This window comes from Coptis chinensis, chromosome 8 (assembly GCF_015680905.1).
Source record: "Coptis chinensis isolate HL-2020 chromosome 8, ASM1568090v1, whole genome shotgun sequence".
NCBI classification, from domain to species: Eukaryota; Viridiplantae; Streptophyta; class Magnoliopsida; order Ranunculales; family Ranunculaceae; genus Coptis; species Coptis chinensis.
In genome coordinates, this window is record NC_141463.1 from 89,315,920 (window position 1) to 89,337,715 (window position 21,796).

Genomic DNA, 21,796 nt, shown 5'->3' on the forward strand with positions numbered 1-21,796 from the left:
CACTGACTTGATCATAGAGATGTAGGTCCTTAACTAGTGAGAATTGGAGAGGCTATGGAGCCTGTAAGCTCAAGAGAGCGTGCTGCTCACGGAGAGCGTGTTAGCTTATGAAAGTGTATTGCTCATGGAGAGCATTCTCACTGAGTTGATCCTAGAGATGTCGTCTTCAACTAGCGAGAATTGGAGAGGCTATGGCGCCTATGAGCTTAAGAGAGCGTGTTGCTCACGGAGAGCGTGTTAGCTTAAGAAAGCGTACTGCTCACTGAGAGCTTTCTCACTGAGTTGATCCTACCATTGTAGGTCCTCAACTAGTGAGAATTGGAGAGGCTATGGAGCCTGTAAGCTCAAGAGAGCGTGTTGCTCGCGGAGAGCGTGTTAGCTTAAGAAAGCGTGTTGCTCCTGAAGATCGTGTTGCCCGCTGAGAGCGTGTTAGCTTAAGAAAGCGTATGGCTCACGGAGAGCGTTCTCACTGAGTTGATCCTAGAAATATAAGTCCTCAACTAGCGAGACTTGGAGAGGCTATGAAGCCTGTAAGCTCAAGAGAGTGTTTTGTGCTTGAGCACGTTTGAACTCCTGAGAGTGTTTTGTTCTGTAGAGAAACGAGCTGTGAGTGGTTTCCTCATGCTGAACTGTTGTAGAAGATGAAGTGACCTTAGCGGAGCTGGTCTCGGGTGATTGTTTCTCGACCTGAGGAATGGAGATCTTGCCAACAAGAGCTGGGGCGACCTCTGGGGTCTTGATAACAGGAGCTAGGGCGACCTCTGGGGTCTTGATAACAGAAGCTGGGGCGACCTCTGGGGTCTTGATAACAAGAGCGGAGGCGACCTCTGGGGTCTTGACAACAGGAGCGGAGGCGACCTCTGGGATCTTGATAACAGGAGCTGGGGTGACCTCTGGAGTCTTTACAACAAGAGCAGAGGCGGAGTGGTGACGCTATGTAGCGTTTGAGCTCGAGTGAGCGCTATACTCAGCTGGGTGTTGTGACCCAAGTGATTCTGTGGGCATCCTGATTTGGAGATCGTCATCAATAGCTAGCCCCAGTTTATTTTTGAAGTTTTAATTGCCCTGTAAAAATGTGAGTAGCCCCAGTTCGGAGATTGTTATGGTAGACTAGCCCCCAACTTGGAGCGTGATATGATAAACATGGGGCTACGCAATGATAACGCTAATATGAAGCGACATCCATGCCAAAACGAGACGAATAAATTCACTAATGAAACGGTTGAAATAAATTTAAGTTCACCAGGTTGAGTCTTGTTATATTGAATTCAAATAGACTTGAACTAGATAAAAGTATACCGAATTCACAGCATGTAACCGTAAAGTGCTTCACACAATAGTAAGCATAAAATAGACTTTATCGATTAATCGGCAACGACGGATCGGTGGATTTCTCATAGCTAGTGGATCCAAGATCCAGAGAAGGACATAGGTGAGATCGCTTTCATTTTCTTCAAGATCCAAATCGAGCAACTCTGCAACAATTTCTTACCAATCAACGAATTGAGGATTCTCCACTTGAATAGAAGGAAACACTTTTGTATAATAGGCATGAAGAAATGGGAGAAATGGTTTTAGGATCAGCAGGCGACTCTTGACCAAAAGAATGGTCCCCATTAAGATCCTGAAGCTTCAATTTGACTTTTTATTCGTTACCCAAAGTTTGGGTTTTCAAGTAATTAGCGATTGAATCCACATCAAAAATCATGAAAGACTTGTTGTTTTTTGGAGATGTGGGTTTTAGACAAATGATGAATTAGCACATGTTGATGCAAATGTGTCGGCGTGCGAGAAGAGAAGAATAAAAAGATGGTTCGCTCAGCTCTGGATTTGAGCTCCGAGGCTTGCCATGCTCTTCGTATTAGAGTTTGTATTATTAGAGTTTCAATTTAAACAGGCATGAGAATGAGAATGAGAATTGTTAGTTGGAGAAACTGTCTCTTCTCTGATTTCTCCGATTTGGTCTTCCTCCGTATAAGCATCTAGAATATGGTGCCAAGAGGAAAGAACATTTTTCCAAACTTCCTTGTGAGAGGCAGTAACATTTGAGAATTTGATATGTCAATTACAGCAACAAGTGTATTCCTTTTGCATTGCCATCGTTTTTAAGAGTTTTATAATCTCAATAAAACTTTAGAGTGATCGTGATGAAATAATTAGGGTCCAACCAAGGATACGGTATCGATCTTAAACATATTTTATGTGATGTCTCTCCACTATATGATAGCCGAAGTTTTCAGAACCTCCACTCCAGATCGAATAGAATAGACAATTTGTGATCTTCTTATTTGCTCAATTTAGAAACACTTCCCTCACAAAAGATAGAACAAGCCCCCTATTAATAATTTAGAAGAACTTCCCTAATATCACTTAAATTATAATTATCCCCATTTTCCCAACTAAAATTAGAACAAACCCTCTTTTTATTAATAAGGGGTTTTAGATTTTGGTACAACTTTTAGACCGATATTAGGAAATAGTACCAAATTTAAAAAAAAAAAAAAATTAGGAAATAACACATAATTATCCTCAATTTTTTAAAAACAAATTAGATGAGCCTCCTAAACAATGCATTTTCCCCATGACATTAATGAAGTTTCAAAGCAAAATGATTGGAAAATCTCAATATATGAACCGTCTTCTTCCTACTTAGAAGTAGCACGGTCATCCTTCATTGCAATATCGTAAGACGATACAATTTTTTTTTCATTGCAATTTTGTCATACCCAATTGTCTTTGATCTTTTTAGCTTCATTCTCTACATCAAGACCTTGGTTTTTTTTTTTTTTTAATCATTTAAGGGCTATGGCTGACCCTAACCTGCATTAGAATGAAATCTCTCACACATGTGGAGGGATACCAAACATATCCGTCTGCAACACTAGACTTTGCAATATAGTCTGCAATATGGTTACATTATCTATACTCATGCCTTACTTCTAGTTACCTGCTCATCCATAGCTAATAAATGGTTAATAGTGGCTGTAACATTTAAAGAATACCAAGGACTCTCTTCGATCAGCACCTAAGATAACATTAACTGCCCTCTTAGAGTCTGATGGTTTTCATAACTGATTCTTCAAATAATCTATAAACTTTACTGCCTAATTTATAGTAAGCATTTTTGTCAAATGCATATTAAAAATATCATGATATTGGACTATTGCCAACATATATCCATCAATCCATGCCAATTTATCTTGAACATATACAGTTGGTAAAACTTGAAAATTGTGATTCGATCGATTGTGATTGAAAATAGGCCATATTCCATGAATACATTATTTAAAGTTCTAATTATACATTACCATCTTTTACGGTTTTGCCTAGTTGCTGTCAGATGCTTACTTAGGAATACCACCCATTTTTTTTAAAATTTGAAGGATACCCTAAGTTGCAAGATCCAACGACTACAAGATGATTCTTTTTTCACATGAAGAAACATTACCGTTGGATCTTGCAATTGGAGGTATTAGGGGCAGACCTAGGAAGGGCTAACAGGGCTATAAACCCCCCGGCGTGGTATCCCTAATTGCAACTATTAATATGGGGGTGGGTGGCCTAATTGTGAACTAGGGGAGGAGGTATCTCACTATCCCTAACTAACCCTATTCCTACACGTTCGTTTAGCTTGGTTGATATTTGAGTAAGTCGAGTTCCCTTAATTGCTCGACTACTACGTAGACAGTCACTAAAGATCAACCACAATCCGCAGAACTACAAAATAAATTGTTAAATACTCTAAATAAATCCATATATATTAAACTGCGCATGAAAAATTATCTACAAAATATGTTTACGTTCTATGTGATTGATCAAGATCGAATATCAATTTACATCTCTCTCAAACCTGCAAATAGGACAATTGGGCTTTGTGATTATCCACTTAAGCATACATTCCTGATGAAATGTGTGCAAACATTCAAAAGATCCTGCTTCGTCTCCTTCTTCCATATCTTCGTGACATATAGGACAAATATCACTATCTACAATCACAACCGGCAACAATGTCCTCCTTTCAAGCTCGTACGCGATTGCATGAGCCACTGACAACTGGGTTACTATGCGTATTGTTTCAAAGTCCTCGCCTGTTTCAATTGCTCGTAGTGTCGCTATCTTTCTAATGCACTCTTGAATGGTCTCCCAGCTTGGTTCTTCTGAGGTTGGGCTTAGAATACCGCAAATTGTTTGTTTCACTATTAGATCTTCCATTTCAATATAATTCGCCATACCCAAACTGCCTAAAAGCTGGATACCAGGCGCTATATTTATAGTTAATTTTGTATTTAATTGGTTTCCAATTTGGACTTCTATTCCGATCCGAACTTAACTTTCCATTTTGGTCTCTTTCTATTTACGGCGGTTATAAAACTTCAACCTTAAGGACTCAATTTGCAGTTGAAGCGTTAGAAAGTTAAAGTATTTGGAGCTATATACTGAGTATTCAGACCTCGAGATGCAATTCATTGCATTACTTCTTGAAAGATCCACACATCTGAAGTACCTCTCCATTAATCATTCAGCCTCCAATGACTTCAGAGATTGTCCCAATTCAAGTGTGTCCCGGTGATATTGCATGTGAACAGCTGAAGTATTTCATCAAGAATTCAAATTGCGAAATAACGCTTGGATGTTGTCCCACTTATATTTTAAGGAAATTAAAAAACGAAGAAGGGAAATTCACATTCTTATTGCACCTAAAAATGAAATAGTTCCCTTAGTTATCTTCTTTTATGCACTACCTCTAGCCTGTTTATCCAATCCTCAACCATTGCGTAGAACCTACTTACATAATAAAGACCGTATGTGAACATAAAAATTTAGAAGGAATTAAAAACTCGGCACAAGATAATACCCTGACAAGCAAACTTATGCCAACAGGTAATAATCATATAAACAGAAATTCGTTAAAAGTTTTTTGTGACTCTGAGAAAATATAGCATTACAGCAAATTACTTTAATCTGTACAAATAGCAAATTACGTCTGAAACAGGATGCGTATTCCAATTGTAATTGTCAGTTTTGTAATTTGTTTTCTTCACAATCGGATCTTCATTTTCAGCATAATCATGATGTCAACCACCGACTTAGCACATGTTAACACTTAATCTGTACAAGTGACTTTTTTTTTTTTCTAAGTAAGCAAATATTGTATTGATGAGAGTAAAAACAGAAAAGAGGAGAAGGTACATGTGTATCCTATAGTCCACTGTAACAGTAGCACTGCTAGGATTTTTTGGTCAAATCTAAAGTAAACTTGTTGTGGAACCTCCCATGTGGTAATCCATGGTGGTTTTACATCAAAACTAGTTGTTCCTTTGTTACGTAAGTCTGCTGCATATTTGGCCACTTTATCTCTGGGAGAAGTTGCATTCCCTCCATGTAGGCGTTATCTTGCAGATTACTCTAGCTTTTCCTTACATTTATCCCATCTTTGCTTCATCCCCATGGAAGTTGTGAACTCCCAAAAGCATGGACTGCAGCCGCCGAAGTCCGATTCAACCCATAACTTCTTCAATTCCTTTGAACCGCATATTCTACACCTTCAAGTATAGCCAAGCATTCAACTATATAATTTGTGGCAAAGTCTATGTGTCTGCATACCACAAGCAACAAAAAGACACCTACTATCCCTAAACACAACTCCATAGCCCGAGGGGCCTGGGTTTCCTTGAGAAGCACCATCCACATTCATTTTAATAACATCCCATCCGGGGATACCATTCTGATCCTTGAATATTTGGCCCTTCCAAGCTTATCCGGTAACCCCATTTCTTAAGAATTTGAGAATCATGAGCTCCTCTATTCATGTAACCAATAGTCATCCAAAAGAATTCTGAATATGACTTCTCATCGACATTTGCATTGGGTTAGAGTGATCTTCTTGCCCTCAAAAAGCCATTTATTTCTCTGCTTCCAATTAATCACCATACCAACTAATCTTTGCCTCCCACGGTTGCTTGATAAGAGGACTATGCCCTCTATTCACTCTAAGAGCATCGGCATGTTGTTGAAAGATGTATTAAAACCAAACTGACTTGCCGACCATTCCCACAAGAGTTTAGAGTCCTTGCATTCCCACAATATATGTTGTAATGTCTCGGATACCTCACAACCCCTATAACACCTTGAAGCCATTCTAAACCCTCTCTTTTGCAGCCCTTCATCAGTAGCGGCACAATTTCTCACCAGTTTCCAGCCAGTACCCGCTATCTTTGGATGAATCCATTTGCACCACACTTTCTTGCTCCACCATGTAGTTGCATTTTTCCTTCTAATGGTCTCAAAAGCAGACTTGACGGAGAAAATCCCTTTCATATCTGGCTTCCAAATACCATGGTCCTCTCCTGCAATGGTAGGTAGTTGATTCATATTGTACCCTGCATATAACATTAATTGCCGCAAATTAAAGGGGATTGCCCATTCACCATTAATGATAATGTGACTAACTTTGGACCTACACCCCTTTAGATGTTGTGGCAACAGCTGGAGCTTTTGTTTGATTGACTGCTCTCCAATCCACACATCTCTCCATAAATCAACCCTTTCCCCCGTACCAAGAAGCCACCGAGAATTACTAGTCACTTCAGGCAACACCCATTTAACACCAGACCAGATTGTGGATTTAGTATAATAATCAATGAGCTCTCCATCTCTAGTAAAAAACTTTAGCTTCATGAATTTAGCATAGTCATCCTCTTTGTAAAGTATGTGCCATGCCAGCTTCATTAAAAGAGCCATGTTTAGTTCTTTAAGTCTTCTAATTCCGAGACCTCCTTCTTCTTGTGGCTTACAAACTTTGTCCCATGACACTGTAACAAGCTTCTTTGTGGCAGGGTTGCCAGTCCACAAGAAATTTCTCATAATGCATTCTGCCTTTTTAATTATGCTACTTGGCCATTTGTAAACGCCCATATTGTAAACTGGGATGCTCGAGAGAACAGAATTGATGAGAACTCTTCTTCCTTGAAAAGAAAGTAACTTCCCCCTCCAACATGTAATTCTCTTCTTAATCCTATCAAGTAATGGAGTCAAGACTGCTCTAGTTACCCTGCCCTTAATCAAAGGCACCCCCAGATATTTTTCAGGAAAAACACCCACTTGAATGCCTAGGATTTCTTTGTAAGTTACGCCTTCTATCCATACTCATGCCTCCGACAAACATTCTGCTCTTGTTCTTGTTCACTGACTGCCCAGAAGATGCTTGGTATCTCTCCAATAAGTCCGCAATGTTTCTCACACTCCTTGCATCCCCTTTGTTAAAAATGATCACATCATCAGCATATAGAAGATGGGTGGGACTGGCCATGCCTTTGACAACAGTTAAAGGTTTAGTTAACCCTGTTACCATCAAAGCATTAACCCCTCTCGAGAGTATCTTCAGCCAGGGCAAAAAGGAGCGGTGATAAAGGATCACCCTGCCTCAAGCCTCTCTCCGGTGTAATATAGCCTATAGGGCCTCCATTGAGCAAAATCGAGAGTCTAGTGAGCTTAGAAGTGCATGAACAAGCTTGTTCGATTGATCGAGAACCCAAACCTCTTCAACACCTCAAATAAGAAATTCCAACTCATGGTATCATAAGCCTTTGGGTAATATCGACTTTGATCGCGATCTTTGCCTCCATATCTCTTTGTATCCAATTCATTCACTATTTCCGGCCTTGAAACCAATACTAGCTTGAGAATATCTGCCTTTAATGAAACCACTTTGCTCTTTTGACACCAAGTCCTCGATAATAGTATTGAGTCTTTGCTGCATGATTTTTGAGAATATTTTAATGAGAAAATTGCTCATACAAATAGGTCTGTATTGGGACAACTTACTTGCACTTTTATCCTTTGGCACCAGTGTGATGAAGCTTGCATTAGCCCCATTTGGAATTATTCCTTCCCTAAAGAAAGATTTGACTGCTGAATTCACATCTCTCTTGACCAAATCCCAACACTTAACATAAAAGTGGCCATTATACCCGTCAGGGCCCGGTGAACTAGTAGCATTCATCTCTGTTACTGCTAACAAAATTTCAGCGTCTGAGGGAACTGCACTGAGCATATTATTACCTGCATCGGTTACTTTATTTGGAATTAAATTGAGGAGTTCAGCATCCATGTCGACCTCTTTAAAACTGAATTTCTCGGCATAATATTGTATAATATACTGAGAAATATCTTCTTGTCTTTGCAGCAATACATCATTTTCTGTCTTTAACTCCATGATAAAGGACTTTGTTTGTTTGATTTGGCAAATCCTGTGAAAGTAGGCAGAATTTTTCTCATTATCATTTAACCAAGATACCTTGCTTTTCATCTTCCAAAAAGAGCTCTTTGTCTTCATAGCTTGCAACAAGCTCTCCTCTTTTTCTTCCATTTCAGGTTACATACAGTTCATTTTAAGGGGTGAGAATCCATGATCGGCTTGAGCTAGTTCTAAAAGTGCACGAGCCTTAATAACCCCCGCTCAATATCCCCAAAACATTAACATTCCACGTCTTAAGAGCCTCTTTCATCATTTTTAGTTTCTTACTAAATCACGAAGATAGGGGTACCCTCAACATAATGAGGCCAACTGATTCTCATGAAGTCCGAAGTCCCGATGTTGATCCGGGCTTGATTGAATCTAAAAGGTACATTGTAGGGCTTAGGAATGTGTACCACACCCTGACAAGGGAGCATGATCTGAACCCTCCCTTGTACCTACTTTGTATCTCCACCCTTCAAACTTCTGAATCCATGCTTGATTGTAGAAAGCTCTATCCAATCTAGCAAGTATTCTATTATGTCCATGCTGATTATTACACCATGTATAATTCAACCCCACATGATCACTTTCTTTGCAACTCGCGGTGTTAACCCAATTCAAAAAACTTCTGCGGTAGCATTTCTTCGGAGGAAGGCCACCTTTTTCTCATCATTCCGCAAGACTACATTGAAATCCCCAATCACCAACCAAGGTGAATCAGGCTTGAAAGTCTCAAGTTCACTCCAAAGTATTCTTCTATTCACCATTAAGCTAGCTGCATGGACTGCAGTCACCACACAATCTTCTACTAGCACCGATACTTCTTTGGGAAGACGCATGTATCGGGCTTACATTGATCCCTCTTCGCCACAAAACCCATAAGTTCCCTTTTTAGAGACTTGTGTCATTATGGAAAAACTGGTAATCTAAAGCAACAAGACCTAAAGTCAAGATCAGTATCACTGCAGGGTCTCACCTTAGGTTCAAACTATACAAAGAACTTCGAGGATTAAATTTTTGCAGAAAGCCTTTAATTCTTGAAATAGTACTATCTTTACTAATACCTCTCACATTCCAAAAGATAATCTTCATTAATTGGAGGAGTGGGGTTTGTTCTGAACCTGCACTCTTGACCTCGTACCAGGTGGAGAGATAGGTTGTGCTTTATACTTGGTCGTCTGTGGCTTCTGGTTAGCTGAGACAGATGCATTCTCTGCCATCCTAGTAGTCACCAACACCACCTCTCTATCCACATGTGAATGAGGGGGGGACTCAGCTCCAATACTGCATCATCACGAATTAAACTCTGAAAAAGATTACTAACCATTAGAGGATCCTTAGTAACTGGAAGGTTTTCAGTCACCTCAATGTGGTCCACCACAGAGTCAGTTGCACCTAGTGCTAACACTACATCTGTTAGTGAGTCCCTTTCAATGCCATCTGTTTCACTCTCTAGTATAACTGAAACTGTCTCCACTTGTGCATCATGGTAAATTTCTAGATGGTTGTCTCCTGCATCAATCACTTCCAACTGAGCAGCAGCCACCAGCTCAGTATCTAGCACAGCAAAAGAGCTTTGACAGGGTGCTTCAGTGTTCCCATTAGCAGAAACAACTGCTACTACAGCCAGGTCTTGCTCATTGTTATCAGCATTCATTGGTTCTTGATTTCCCTGTGTGTTGTCCGCATCAATTATTTCTATTACCCCTCCATCAGCAGCATAAGTTGTGTCAGATTCTGGGTTGTTATCTTGCTCCTTCCCCATTTGTTCTTTATTAGGGTCTTGGGCTTCATTCATTGCATTGTTTCGTACCCGCAGTTCCTGCACCATCTTTGTTTTTCTTTTTCCACCTTTTCTTCTGATTTTTTGACATTGTTTCTACATTTGATGGCTTCTCTATATTCTCAGTACTCGTTTGCTCTTTGTCTTTGTTGGTAGCTAAATCGTCTTTTAGAGCATAGCACTCTGCCATTAAGTGACCAACTGATTTGCAGTGAATGCAAAACTTTGGTGTTCTTCCCAAGTCAACTGTTTGCCAAAAACCAACATTAAACTTCTTTGATTCAACCCATATGCTAGTGACTGAATTGTTCCAAAAATGTTGTTGACAAGTCTGACATTGTTTTGGATGTGAAAGGGCCATATGCTAGTGACTGAGAATTTTAACTCGATTAGGTGAAATATGATTGATGGAAGTGGAGATATACAACTGCAGTTCGAACACAATATATAAAATGAATATGTATACCACATATTTTGCCGTAACCCGCACTAGAACAAAACATCCGATCCAGAAATCCTGTGATCGACTTTGTGAGTACAATATGATATACTCTCGTGATCACATCCATCAAATTAACATTATACGAACATATACTAAGCTATTACAATGTTTTAATTTGCTCCGGCTTGACAAGACTACTTGCATAAAAAAAATAAGAAAGACCAGACCTTGTCTTGTTGTTGTTGTTTAAGTGTGCAATATTCTTGTACTGATGACTCTTCAAATCATAATAGAACAACTTATCTTCATGTCGTATTACAATCTTCACAACGTCTGAGTAGTCAGTAGTACTGCTATCAATATCTCCTGTTGTGCCAACAAATTTGTAGCTTCTGATAGCAGGTTGAGGTACCGGTAAATTTGACAAGGAGTTAACATTTGTGCTATAACATTTGGTCCAGCTAGTATTACCTTCTCTTTTCTCAAAAGCAAATATTTGTAACACTCGTCCCTTCTTACTTGCAAAGCATAGAGATCCTTTCACCTCAAATAAGGTATGGAATCCATTTCGACTACATGAATATTCTGGGATAACTGTTTTCGTAAATTCCATTGTTGCACCAATATTTACAGAGACGTGGAAACATTTGTGAGGATTATTACGCCCAACTACTTGTCCATTTTCAGTTCCAATTTTCAGCCAGTGCACTTTCTTTTCTCCGTATATCAATTGGGATATTGCAGGCTCGTGTGGATAGGGATTTTCGTATCTGCTCCACTCCTTGTCACCAACAGTAAGCACAACACACCTCGAATAAAAGCTTCCAAACACAACATATTTTCCAACAGAGTCGTTGTAAAACAAAGTCCATGAGTAATAACACCTAGGTGGATTGCATGGTTCAGCCATAGAAGGAAGAACCACGTATTGACGGGTGACAGGATTATAGACATAGAGCACCTCAAATGGGTGTTTGCCGTGGAAGATCAACAACAATCCATTACAGGAAGCTTTCACGGTTGATTTCTTGCAAGGAACCTGAAGAGGGGGGAAGTTCATATTACAAATTGTTTCCACTTGTTTTTGCTTAGTGATTGCAAACATCTCTAAATAATCATTATCGCGTTCCGTCGAGTATATTTTTAAGATTATCTCTGGTCGGGAACGAGAATGAGCAAGCTGGGAATTCACAAAATTAGGATCAGAGATAATTGAGTGCCATAGCTTGCATACAACCTTAGCTCTTAAGAGATCCTTTGCAGGAACTTTTAGCAATATCTCAAAGATTATATCCTGAGAGAAATATATAACCATTGGGAATTCACACCTGTGACATATTACATAGGCACATAGTATTAGCTGTGAAAGTTACAGTATCAATTTGTACAAGGCAATAGTGTTAAAGTATCAAATTTAAGATCCTTTGCAGGAATAATCTCTAATAACAGCGAAGAAGAACGATATGATTATACTTCCTAATAATTCCTACAAACAATTATACTTCATATTTACAAGAACAATGAAACTTCATATTTACAAGAACAATGAAGACAATCATGCGTCATGATAAGAACATAATAGTATTTACCTGTGGAAGGAAATAAAACTTGATGTGATGTGTGTCGATATATGCAATTCTTCTTCTCAATGGATTGAACAGATCTTATTATGGAAAAAAAAGGATCTTATGTAAGGAGTCATAGACTCATACCTCACCTACAACTCCTAACTCCTAAGATTGTGTTTCTAAATTTTGCAAAAGTGTGATAGTCAAAGAGTCATAGACTCATACCTCACCTACAACTCCTAACTCCTAAGATTGTGTTTCTAAATTTTGCAAAAGTGTGATAGTCAAAGAGTCATAGACTCATACCTCACCTACAACTCCTAACTCCTAAGATTGTGTTTCTAAATTTTGCAAAAGTGTGATAGTCAAAGAGTCATAGACTCATACCTCACCTACAACTCCTAACTCCTAATTAAGATTGTGTTTCTAAATTTTGCAAAAGTGTGATAGTCAGGCTAATGTGCTCACTGTCGCATGGCACTCTTTTATACGCACAACTGATTATCGGTCATATTTTTCCTTGCCCAATTATCCTCCCATTGCTTCCTTTATCACTATATACTGCCACCATTTTTACTTTACAGCTTATAATTAATTAAACCCAAAATTGCTGTTACTAATTCGTTTGCTGACGTTAAATAATCAGATGAATCCTTGAGGAATAACTCATTGGTTACCTATACCTACTGTAGTGCACGTTGTAGCCCTTCCAAGCTTGAACACATTCGAATTTCAAACACGGTGCCTTACTGCCTTATACAGCAGTTTGTACTTGAGCAGATTCTAGAACGATATTTAGAGAGGGCCTTGGTGCTTTCTATGATCCGTTTGTACTTGAAATTCAGAACAGAGAAGAAGGCAGCGGCAAGTTTTTTTTAAAGAAAAAATAGAAGAAGAAGAAAGGGAGTCAGTTTAGAAAGGAGTAAACAACAAAGAAAATCTAGGGTTTGGTGGTAATTGTTAGACATGAAAACAGTATTTTTAACCTCTTTATATGCTTTTGTTATCCTCAAATTTTCTATGGTAGATGCCATTTACAACAGTTTTATACTGCCACCAAAATTGCAGTTACTAGTTCGTTTGGTGACGTTTGATAAACAGAACTTTCAAGTTCTTTTGGGCTTAATGACATGAATCCTTGACATGAGAGACATACATAACTCAATGGCTACTACCTACTGTGTTGCACGTTTTTTGCCCTTTCATGTTTCATCGGGCATCACCTCATACAGCAGTTTGTACTTGAGCAGATTCTAGAACGAGATTAGCGTTTTTGTGGCATAAAGAGAATGCCTTGGTGTTTTCAATAATCTGTTGTACCTGCAAGTCAGATCAGAGAAGAAAGGGAGTGAGTTGGAAAGGGCTAGCCGACAAAGACGCAAATGAATGCTTAGGAGGAACACCGGTTGAACACTTACACATTCACATGATTGGGTTCCATGACAACAGTTCCGACTTGGAATCAATCTTTGCGTCAAGCTTTGAATTTCAGCCTCGTCATAAGTCATATTCAACTTTTCCGCAAGTGTTCATGTCGGATATAAATGAAAAGGCAGATGAATGGACACTGAATTTCTGCACGTCACAAATTACTAGGCGAACAAAGTGAAACTAATTTACATATAAAACTGATTCTTCAAGTCGCATTTAATTACCCTATATCAATGCATCGATGTATTCGCACTAAGTTTCAAATATGAAAAGCGGTTTTTAGAAACTCATCCCTCAAAGGTATCTGTAGTAAAGTTGCCTTCTTCAACACGTTTTCCCAAGAAAGGATCATTCATTATAACCCGCCGCACGAGTCCGAGGAGATTCAAAGGCAGAAAAATATTTCGAGGAGACATGTAAAGCGTAAAGCGAAGCATAAAATGCAACATGAAACAATCACAAACACATAAAATAGCATCAAGCTTATGTAAAGATCGAGGAGATGCATATCTTCTCCCCACCAAACAATTACTAAAAGCATAGGTACAAGTACACACACATAGAAGGTTTCAAGTGATGCAATCACCTGTATAATTGACGGTGTCGTATTCTCACGAAAACATTCTGTCAAACAAGTAGTCATTCTATATGAACAACTTACACGGAAAGATGGCTAACTGGTTGTAGCAGAATCGCAACCCTACACACATCATGGACCATACAAGCAAAACCACATGGCATGGTATACGGGATTTGTGTCAAGTATACCGTCATGGTAGGCGGGACAATCTCAAGGAAAGCATTTGGTGCGAGAGGCACAAGTGCTACTATAACTATCTAGTTGTCACATGTATTCCATGAGTTCTCGGAATGGATTGTACCTCAATTCTTTTTCAACTTTAACATTTTTTCCTAAAACCATCATCAATGGGATAAATTATAAATTCAACTATAGCATGCTGTCGTGGGTTCCAGCTATGGCAACTTCCCTTAAAAGGAAAAAGTAAAAACTACTTATGGTAGAGCAGATATATATTTCAGAAGACAAAATATGTGTCATTGTAAGGACGTGTGGCACATAAAATATATAATGCAAATTTCAAAACTTACATCCTCACATTCTCGCAGCTTTTGCTGTGCACCATCAAAGTCATAGTTCACATATAGACACTGCAAGAACTCTGTAATCAGGTCTTTGTAAGAGTACTGTTCCTGCTGGATTACTTTGATAAATTCTTTGAGCTGGGGCCTTCTCTTTTTGGTGATAATCAATGCAGTAGATAGATATCGCAAAAGATGGGGTGCATTTGTCTGAATTGCATTAAGATACCTGAAATTATATTTGTCAACTTCATATGAATAAAAAAATACAGATTATTTTACTTTCAAGTTATGGTTTTTGTGTGGTCACTGACTCTACTCTTCTAACTTCCAACTAGAGTGTATTCTGAATGAGGGTGGAACAGCTCTTTCAGAAAATAGTGATAGACATAACAAAAACATCATACATTAAAAAGAAATTATATACCTGTCATAGAGGAAAAGATCTATTATCCCATTTCTGCCACCTTCATGGTTGAAAAATATGAAAAGGCTCCAATGCATTAGCCAAATTCTACTTTGCAGCTGATTGAGTGGAGTTTGAAAGTTCTGCAGCACAGATAGGGTGTAAGACATACATCAGAGATTGTGAGAAGTATACATATGCAGAGAAGTACTCATCACAAACCTTTGCATCAATTATCTCCCTCAAATGATTGAGCTCTTCAAGCGCAACAGCCCAGTTCTGCATCAGTATTTCAGCGGCAAGCTTTCCCCATAATGCACTCAAGTTCCTGTCACTGTTTGTGCATAAAGCCCGGCACTGATACAAAAAGTCAGCTGCACCAGGAACTTGGCATACTGATACAACGCTTCAATCTGCTCTGGACCAATCTGCACGCAAAAACATATCTTAAACAAAAACAACAATTAAACAAAGAGCCATTCCTCAAAACAAGAAATTAAAACAAAAAGGTCAAACCTTGAGGGACATCTTCAGTTTTATAGAGAGATTTGTGAATGTGAATAGCGTAATCAACCATATTAGTTTTGTTAGGCTCTGTTTGGCAGTAACAACTTATGCTGTAGTAGGTGGTACTTAGCCAAATTTGGAGTATCCAATTCTCGTGGTTCATGTCCCAGAGATGATCAATAACACAAGTTGTTTGGTTCTTGCCTACTCTTCCTCAAAACTTATTGCACCAGAAACACACAAAATAATCATGAAAAACTTCAAATAGAAAACCCAATACAATGTAATCTTAAAACATATTGTTAATCAAACTCCCAAATTAATATACCAAAACAACCACATATATATTTCTATTTTCTTGAAAGAAATTTACAAAAAGAAATATTACATAAACTTCTTTAGTAGAACAATTTGGAAATCGCAAAAATCAAGTGGGTTTCATTTTGTAAATTGGAGAAATCAAGAGATGATATGAGTAGAGAGATGTTCAAATTTGAGAAAATAGAGATTTTGTGTGATGAAAGCGATTGGGTTTTTCTTTTGAGATATTCTTGACTTTTTAACTTTTGTTTAAAGTAAGAAACAAGGTGTGGAGAAGATGGTGGTGGTGGTGGTGGTGGGGTGGGGGAATAAATTGTTGAAGTGGTGAAGAAGAAGAGTACGGCTGTGTTTTCTCATTTTTTTATTTTTATTTGTCGGTCCTTTTCTTATTTAGTATGATGTAGATTGAAATCCAACCTTTTCCAATGGATACCGTTATTCATACTTTTGTGGTTGGGCCAACCAACTAGTAGCTTAAGGTCTACAGGCTTGGGCTCAAAAAATAGGAACCAAACATAAAAATCGGGATAGTGCACCCTAACCCATGAATGGGTTGGGCAATACAGGCTACCAAACAGGGCCTTGTAATTGGATTTTAGGATTTGGCCAGCTGGGTATAAACTAAAATCTTAGAGAGATTTGTGGATTTGGGTTATGGGCTTTGTTACAAGGCCCAGTACACTATATTTCACCATTCAAGCCTTTGATCAAAGTACCAAAGATTAGTCTTCATACCAAGCATACAAATAAATGAAAGATTGGGGGTGGCTACAAGACAATAGTGTTAAAGTATCAATCAAGTTTAAGATCCTTTGCAGGAATAATTCCTAATAACAACGAAGAAAGAACACAATCATGCCTAATAACAACGAATAATTCCTAATACTTCTTAATAATTACTACAAATAATTATACCTCATATTCACAAGAACAACTAAGACAATCATGCGTCATAATAAGAAAATAATAGTATTTACATGTGGAAGGAAACTTGGTGTGTGTCGATATATGAATGCTTAGCTTGCTCCCAATTGATCGAACACGTTGATCTTATGTAGTTCGGAGGTTAACCCGGTGAAGAGACTGGGTCATTGGGTTAGTGGTTCAATCAGTGGGTCACTGGTGGGACTAGTGGGTCATTGCTTAGTCCACCATAAATATATATACAACGTATTTTTTAAATTTTTATAGCAAAAGTTGATATTGTAGTCTAGTGAAATGTTGTCTATTAGTGATTTTGGAGGTCCTCGGTTCGAATTACAGTGAATACTTTTGAAAGTTTACAAATAATTTGTCTTTAAAAGTTTTGTAAATATATTAAAAATTAACTTCAAACACAAATAGTCAAACACACAAGAAGTGAATTGGCACCTTGGCAAGCCTCACAGCACAAGCCTCAAGAACTCTGTGCAGCTTACTAGCTTGGGCTTGAAGTCTTGAACAAGTCTTCTTAAAATTTATGGTCCTACCCATTCTCCAGTAGTTGAGGTGTCATATAGAGATTCTTCATATATACGTATAGCAATATTTTGTGGCATTTAGTGTTTGATTGTGCTTTGTAATTGTCACTACTGAGAGAGAAATTTTATGAAAAAACAAACTTAAGACTTTAAAAAAAAATTAACGTTAAAACTTAAAACTGATCATCCTGATCTGACAAATAGTAATAGGCCGGCTGCTTAATACTAAGCTTTACAGATGATCTATTTATAAGAACTTCCATCATCCCATTTTCAGCTTGCTGAGTAGCAACTTTCTCCAGTTACTTGGTATGTGCCATTTCAGGCACCCTAATAATTACTTCAAGTTATTAAAGAGAAGTACCATACACATTGTACACAGAAGGAAGGGAGGAGAAGAATGTGCATTGGTTTCATTACCTTAAATCTGGATTGACATAACTTCCGGGTATGAACCTCCTCCAGTATCAAGAAAGTATAAACATGCAATCGCTCTTTTTGAATTCTTCAGTGATGAAACTTGAAGTACACTAGTATACCGCAACACGGTGTCCACCGACCTTAACTCAACAAGTGACTTGAAGAGACTAGGTAATTAGTAAATTAAGGAAATTAAAAAAAGAAGGGAAATTCACATTCTTATTGCACCTAAAAATGAAATAGTTCCCTTACTTATCTTCTTTTATGCACTACCTCTAGCCTGTTTATCCAATCCTCAACCATTGCGTAGAACCTACTTACATAATAAAGACCGTATGTGAACATAAAAATTTAGAAGGAATTAAAAACTCGGCACAAGATAATACCCTGACAAGCAAACTTATGCCAACAGGTAATAATCATATAAACAGAAATTGGTGAAAGTTTTTTGTGACTTTGAGAAAATATAGCATTACAGCAAATTACTTTAATCTGTACAATAGCAAATTACGTCTGAAACAGGGTGCGTATTCCAATTGTAATTGTCAGTTTTGTAATTTGTTTTCTTCACAATCAGATCTTCATTTTCAGCATAATCATGATGTCAACCACCGACTTAGCACATGTTAACACTTAATCTGTACAAGTGACTGAATTGTTCCAAAAATGGGTCACCACACCTGCACCACAAGAAAGAGTTTATTTGTAATGCATTAAGATTTGAAATGTGTGAAGAATAAGCAGGGGTGAAAATGAATAAGAATTTGAAAGGGTGACTAGAAGCCACCAAAGAATTTTGGAGCGTAAGCTTGTAATTTTATTTGATACAGTGTAGGACCAAATACTCATGGAAAAAAAACCAAGGACTGACTTTTTAAAGTAGATCCTGCCAGCAAGTGATGGGAATCTTTCCTTCAGATTATGAATCTTTTCAATGAGACGTTGGCACTCTCTAATTCCCAGTGTACGTATGATTATAATTTAATTTATAATCAGTGAAGGCTGCTCATGTTCTTAATATTCATGACCAAGGGGAAAAAAAAACTAAATCCTACCCAACGAATATTTATTTTCATTACATGATTAGAAAGGTTCATTTTTAAGTAAAATAATTAGCGAAAGAATAGCAATGCCTCTCACCGTATGTAAACTTTAATGCCTAGTACTTCATCAAATACTTAAGTTTTTTCATAGAAAAAATATATAAGGAGGCAACAAAACCTTAGTTCAGCAAAGAGCATACACATATTTCTTTGGTCATCTGGTGCAATATATGCACTAGGATCATACACCTAAACAAGTAGGTTTTATGTGGAAGTATAAGTGTAAGGCAGTGGAAAAAAAAGTGCTAACGACAATTCCACTCAAAAGGTTTGAGAATACACTATCATGAGTGCAGCAAAGTACTTACACGAAACCACTAATATAGGATTATAGGTTCAACCACACTACACTACTAGTAACTAGTAAGTTACTAATGCTACCCATATGGCATATAAATAGTATGTTACTAATGTTACCCATACAGCATATATACCAATAGCAGAAATATAGAGAATCAACTAATTTAAAGGCATTAAAAGAGAATGCATAATACCTCATATACAACTGAAGGTGCGTGGTAAAGCAAAAGTAGGGTTTCACTGTGATTGGGATACAATATCCAGATATTGGCTGCAAATGCAAGTGTTCCTGAAGTATAGAGGTAACCTCACTTCTCTGGGTAGTAGTCGTCCCCCACCCATTAAAACTGGATCAAAAGAAGAAGCCACAAACACAAATCCAGATATTAAGGGACCAACAATATGCGGTTTGAGGTATCACAAGACTTTAATTACCGTCTTCTTTCAGGTCCTTATCCTCTCTTCAGCCACTTTCCAATTCTTTAGGGCATGTCCTTAATCATACCCCACCATGTGTCCAGTAAGTCCTTTTCCAAGGTACCCCAAGGTACCCAAGAGGACATATATCATGCTTAAAATTGTTTTAAAAAAGAAAGAAAGAAAAACACAAATACCATAAGTGTATATGGCTATACACTAAAGGGAATTCTTATACCAGAGTGAGATTTTTTTTATTTATGAACCGTGTAGTTTTACTAATAATATATAACTAAAGAAGGATACTACTGGATCAGAACACCTTATTTGGTGCGTGATTTTATCTTGACAAACAGTAGTTTAACGGGCAATTTGTTTTTGGGTTGAGTTATAAGACATGGTCTTATAAGATGGTTTTATAAAGTGGTTTTTTTTTTCATTTTAAGCTCCTTTTATAAGCACTTGAAAAAAAAAAAAAAAAAAAAACAAACAAAAACAAATACACAACATCCTATAGATGGTTATTTGACAAATACAACCCTGCTTTTACATCACATTTAACTTGAATAGATTAATTTGAAACAAAGCGTATTCTATTTTTTATATAATTCTCAATTATAATTAGTATTATTATTGATAGAAGAAATTGTATTCATTGATATAACCAAAAAGCAAAATGATCACATCAACCGGAAGACATTAGCAACAGACTACCCATAGCCCCATAAAGGTGGGGTGCACTTTGCGTATCAGTGTAAGTGAATGGAATAAGGTCTGATGGGTGTTTGGATCTCAACTTTAATTTCTATTAGTAAGGATTTCAAATTCCCTGTATCCTTTTGAGGAAATAGGAATAGTAAATTTTGTTTCTTGTTGATCAATGTACATTTGAGGACTATATATAGATTACAATGTCGGATGTTAGCTTCTAGAAGAATCTCCTAACTCAATTAGTTAGTTACAATACAACGCAGTTAGTTAGAGTCTATGTTACATGGACACGCCATATTTCAAAAAAAATCGGTGTCGGATACGTATCCACATGTCCGTGTCGGACACACATGGACACATATCGTGTGTAATATAACTCAATTTTTTATATATTTCCGTGTCAGACACTTTGTATCCGTGTCGGATACGGACACTTAGAGTTGTTGATGCAGCCAACTGTGATGTCACAATCTGCTGGTACTGGATGCTTGATCAATATCCTCCTAATCGCATAGTAGATTCTGACTGGATTAATATACTCCTAGGGGTTAGGTCTTTGTAATTGTATATAGCTACTTGTTGGGTATCCACGATATTGCTATGATATTTTTATAGGCTTATATTATTCGCTATCTTCCTTGTGCTTCCATTGGAGAGAGTGATAGACCTTTCCTTTTCATCAGCTGTTTCTTCGTTTTAATTCTAAATAAAGTTCTAGCTTATTGTTTAGATGTTTTCAACAGAGTGGCCATGTATTTGTTTGATTGAAAATGATTCAAGTTAAATTGACAAAAATGTAGGGCTTAAAATATTGATATTGGATTGTAGGTTAGTTCTTTCAGTATATATTCGTGCTTTGTTTCTATTTTCATTTGTTGAAATACTGAACCATCAAGTTTCAATAAGGTTTAGCATATAAAAACTCTCTCCTGCAGAACTTGACTCTTATAGGTTGAATATTTAACAGGAGGATTGGCAAAAGGAAAAGTTAAACTTTTGCTTTAAATATTGAAGTTTAAAATTACCTGCTGAAGATATTCTTCAACGCTTGTGGCTTCGGCAGGGAACACATCCTCAAATGTCGTCTTCAAAATATACAAGAGATGATCAATAGGTGAGACATAAACAGAATTAATGAACAACAAGGCGTAGAATGTGCAATGGGAGACAAATAAGAAACGCAATAGTAGCAAATATCACTAAACTAAATGTTTAAAAGCATAAAAAAGGATAACAGAAAAACAATAATTGAACAGATAAAATGTCATGATACAATAGCGTGCCTATACAGTCTTTTGAGCAAAAACTCATTATTCAGTTAACATCAAATGGGATCTACAATACAATGTTGCCGCTATCAGATATCATATTGTCATTAAAAGGAAAGCACACTCTATATTCTAACTCAGCAACTTCTTTACAAGCAATCTATCAATTTTTTATGTTAATCTACTCTTTATAATCATACTCTTTTCACAAAAAAGCTGTGGAAATGAAGTGAGAGACCTGTAAAGGTGGAAATTGAGGATAAGGAGAAGTTTTTTCTAGAAGTTTGTTTGTTGAGTGAAGTAAATCTGTCCAGCTACT

The 21,796-nt window shown here is 37.4% G+C and overlaps 2 protein-coding genes, 1 long non-coding RNA gene and 1 pseudogene across 4 annotated transcripts; all 4 read right to left on the reverse strand.

Annotated features, from left to right (window-relative positions):
* Window positions 1–3,828: 3,828 nt before the first annotated feature.
* LOC147484107 (uncharacterized) lies at window positions 3,829–4,212 on the reverse strand. Its single transcript, XM_086579705.1, has one exon. It carries the CDS (start codon window positions 4,210–4,212, stop codon window positions 3,829–3,831), a length of 384 nt encoding a protein of 127 aa, XP_086435831.1.
* A 5,817-nt stretch (window positions 4,213–10,029) lies between these two features.
* Window positions 10,030–11,779, reverse strand: LOC147484108 (putative F-box protein At5g50220). The gene is made up of 2 exons (XM_086579706.1): window positions 10,687–11,779; window positions 10,030–10,268 (listed from the first exon to the last, which is right to left on the reverse strand). Exons 1-2 carry the CDS (start codon window positions 11,777–11,779, stop codon window positions 10,030–10,032), a joined length of 1,332 nt encoding a protein of 443 aa, XP_086435832.1.
* Window positions 11,780–12,710: 931 nt separating this feature from the next.
* On the reverse strand, window positions 12,711–15,535 carry LOC147484109 (eukaryotic translation initiation factor 3 subunit E-like; annotated as a pseudogene). The gene is made up of 7 exons (XR_015204773.1): window positions 15,487–15,535; window positions 15,193–15,398; window positions 14,992–15,113; window positions 14,574–14,793; window positions 13,689–13,825; window positions 13,453–13,563; window positions 12,711–13,352 (listed from the first exon to the last, which is right to left on the reverse strand). The product of XR_015204773.1 is annotated as a eukaryotic translation initiation factor 3 subunit E-like (transcript).
* Window positions 15,536–18,061: 2,526 nt separating this feature from the next.
* LOC147484110 (uncharacterized) lies at window positions 18,062–21,688 on the reverse strand. Its single transcript, XR_015206693.1, has 3 exons — window positions 21,235–21,688; window positions 19,276–19,428; window positions 18,062–18,358 (listed from the first exon to the last, which is right to left on the reverse strand). It is a non-coding gene; the product is annotated as an uncharacterized LOC147484110 (long non-coding RNA).
* Window positions 21,689–21,796: the final 108 nt, after the last annotated feature.

What these genes read in the sequence shown, in the direction of transcription:
- LOC147484107 (XM_086579705.1), bottom strand. Translation starts at nt 4,212, where the DNA reads ATGGAAGATCTAATAGTGAAACAAACAATTTGCGGTATTCTAAGCCCA.
- LOC147484108 (XM_086579706.1), bottom strand. Translation starts at nt 11,779, where the DNA reads ATGGTTATATATTTCTCTCAGGATATAATCTTTGAGATATTGCTAAAA. An exon ending in CAACAACAAGACAAGGTCTG is followed by an intron (nt 10,269 to 10,686) that starts GTCTTTCTTATT and finishes TTTGGCAAACAG; the next exon opens with TTGACTTGGGAAGAACACCA.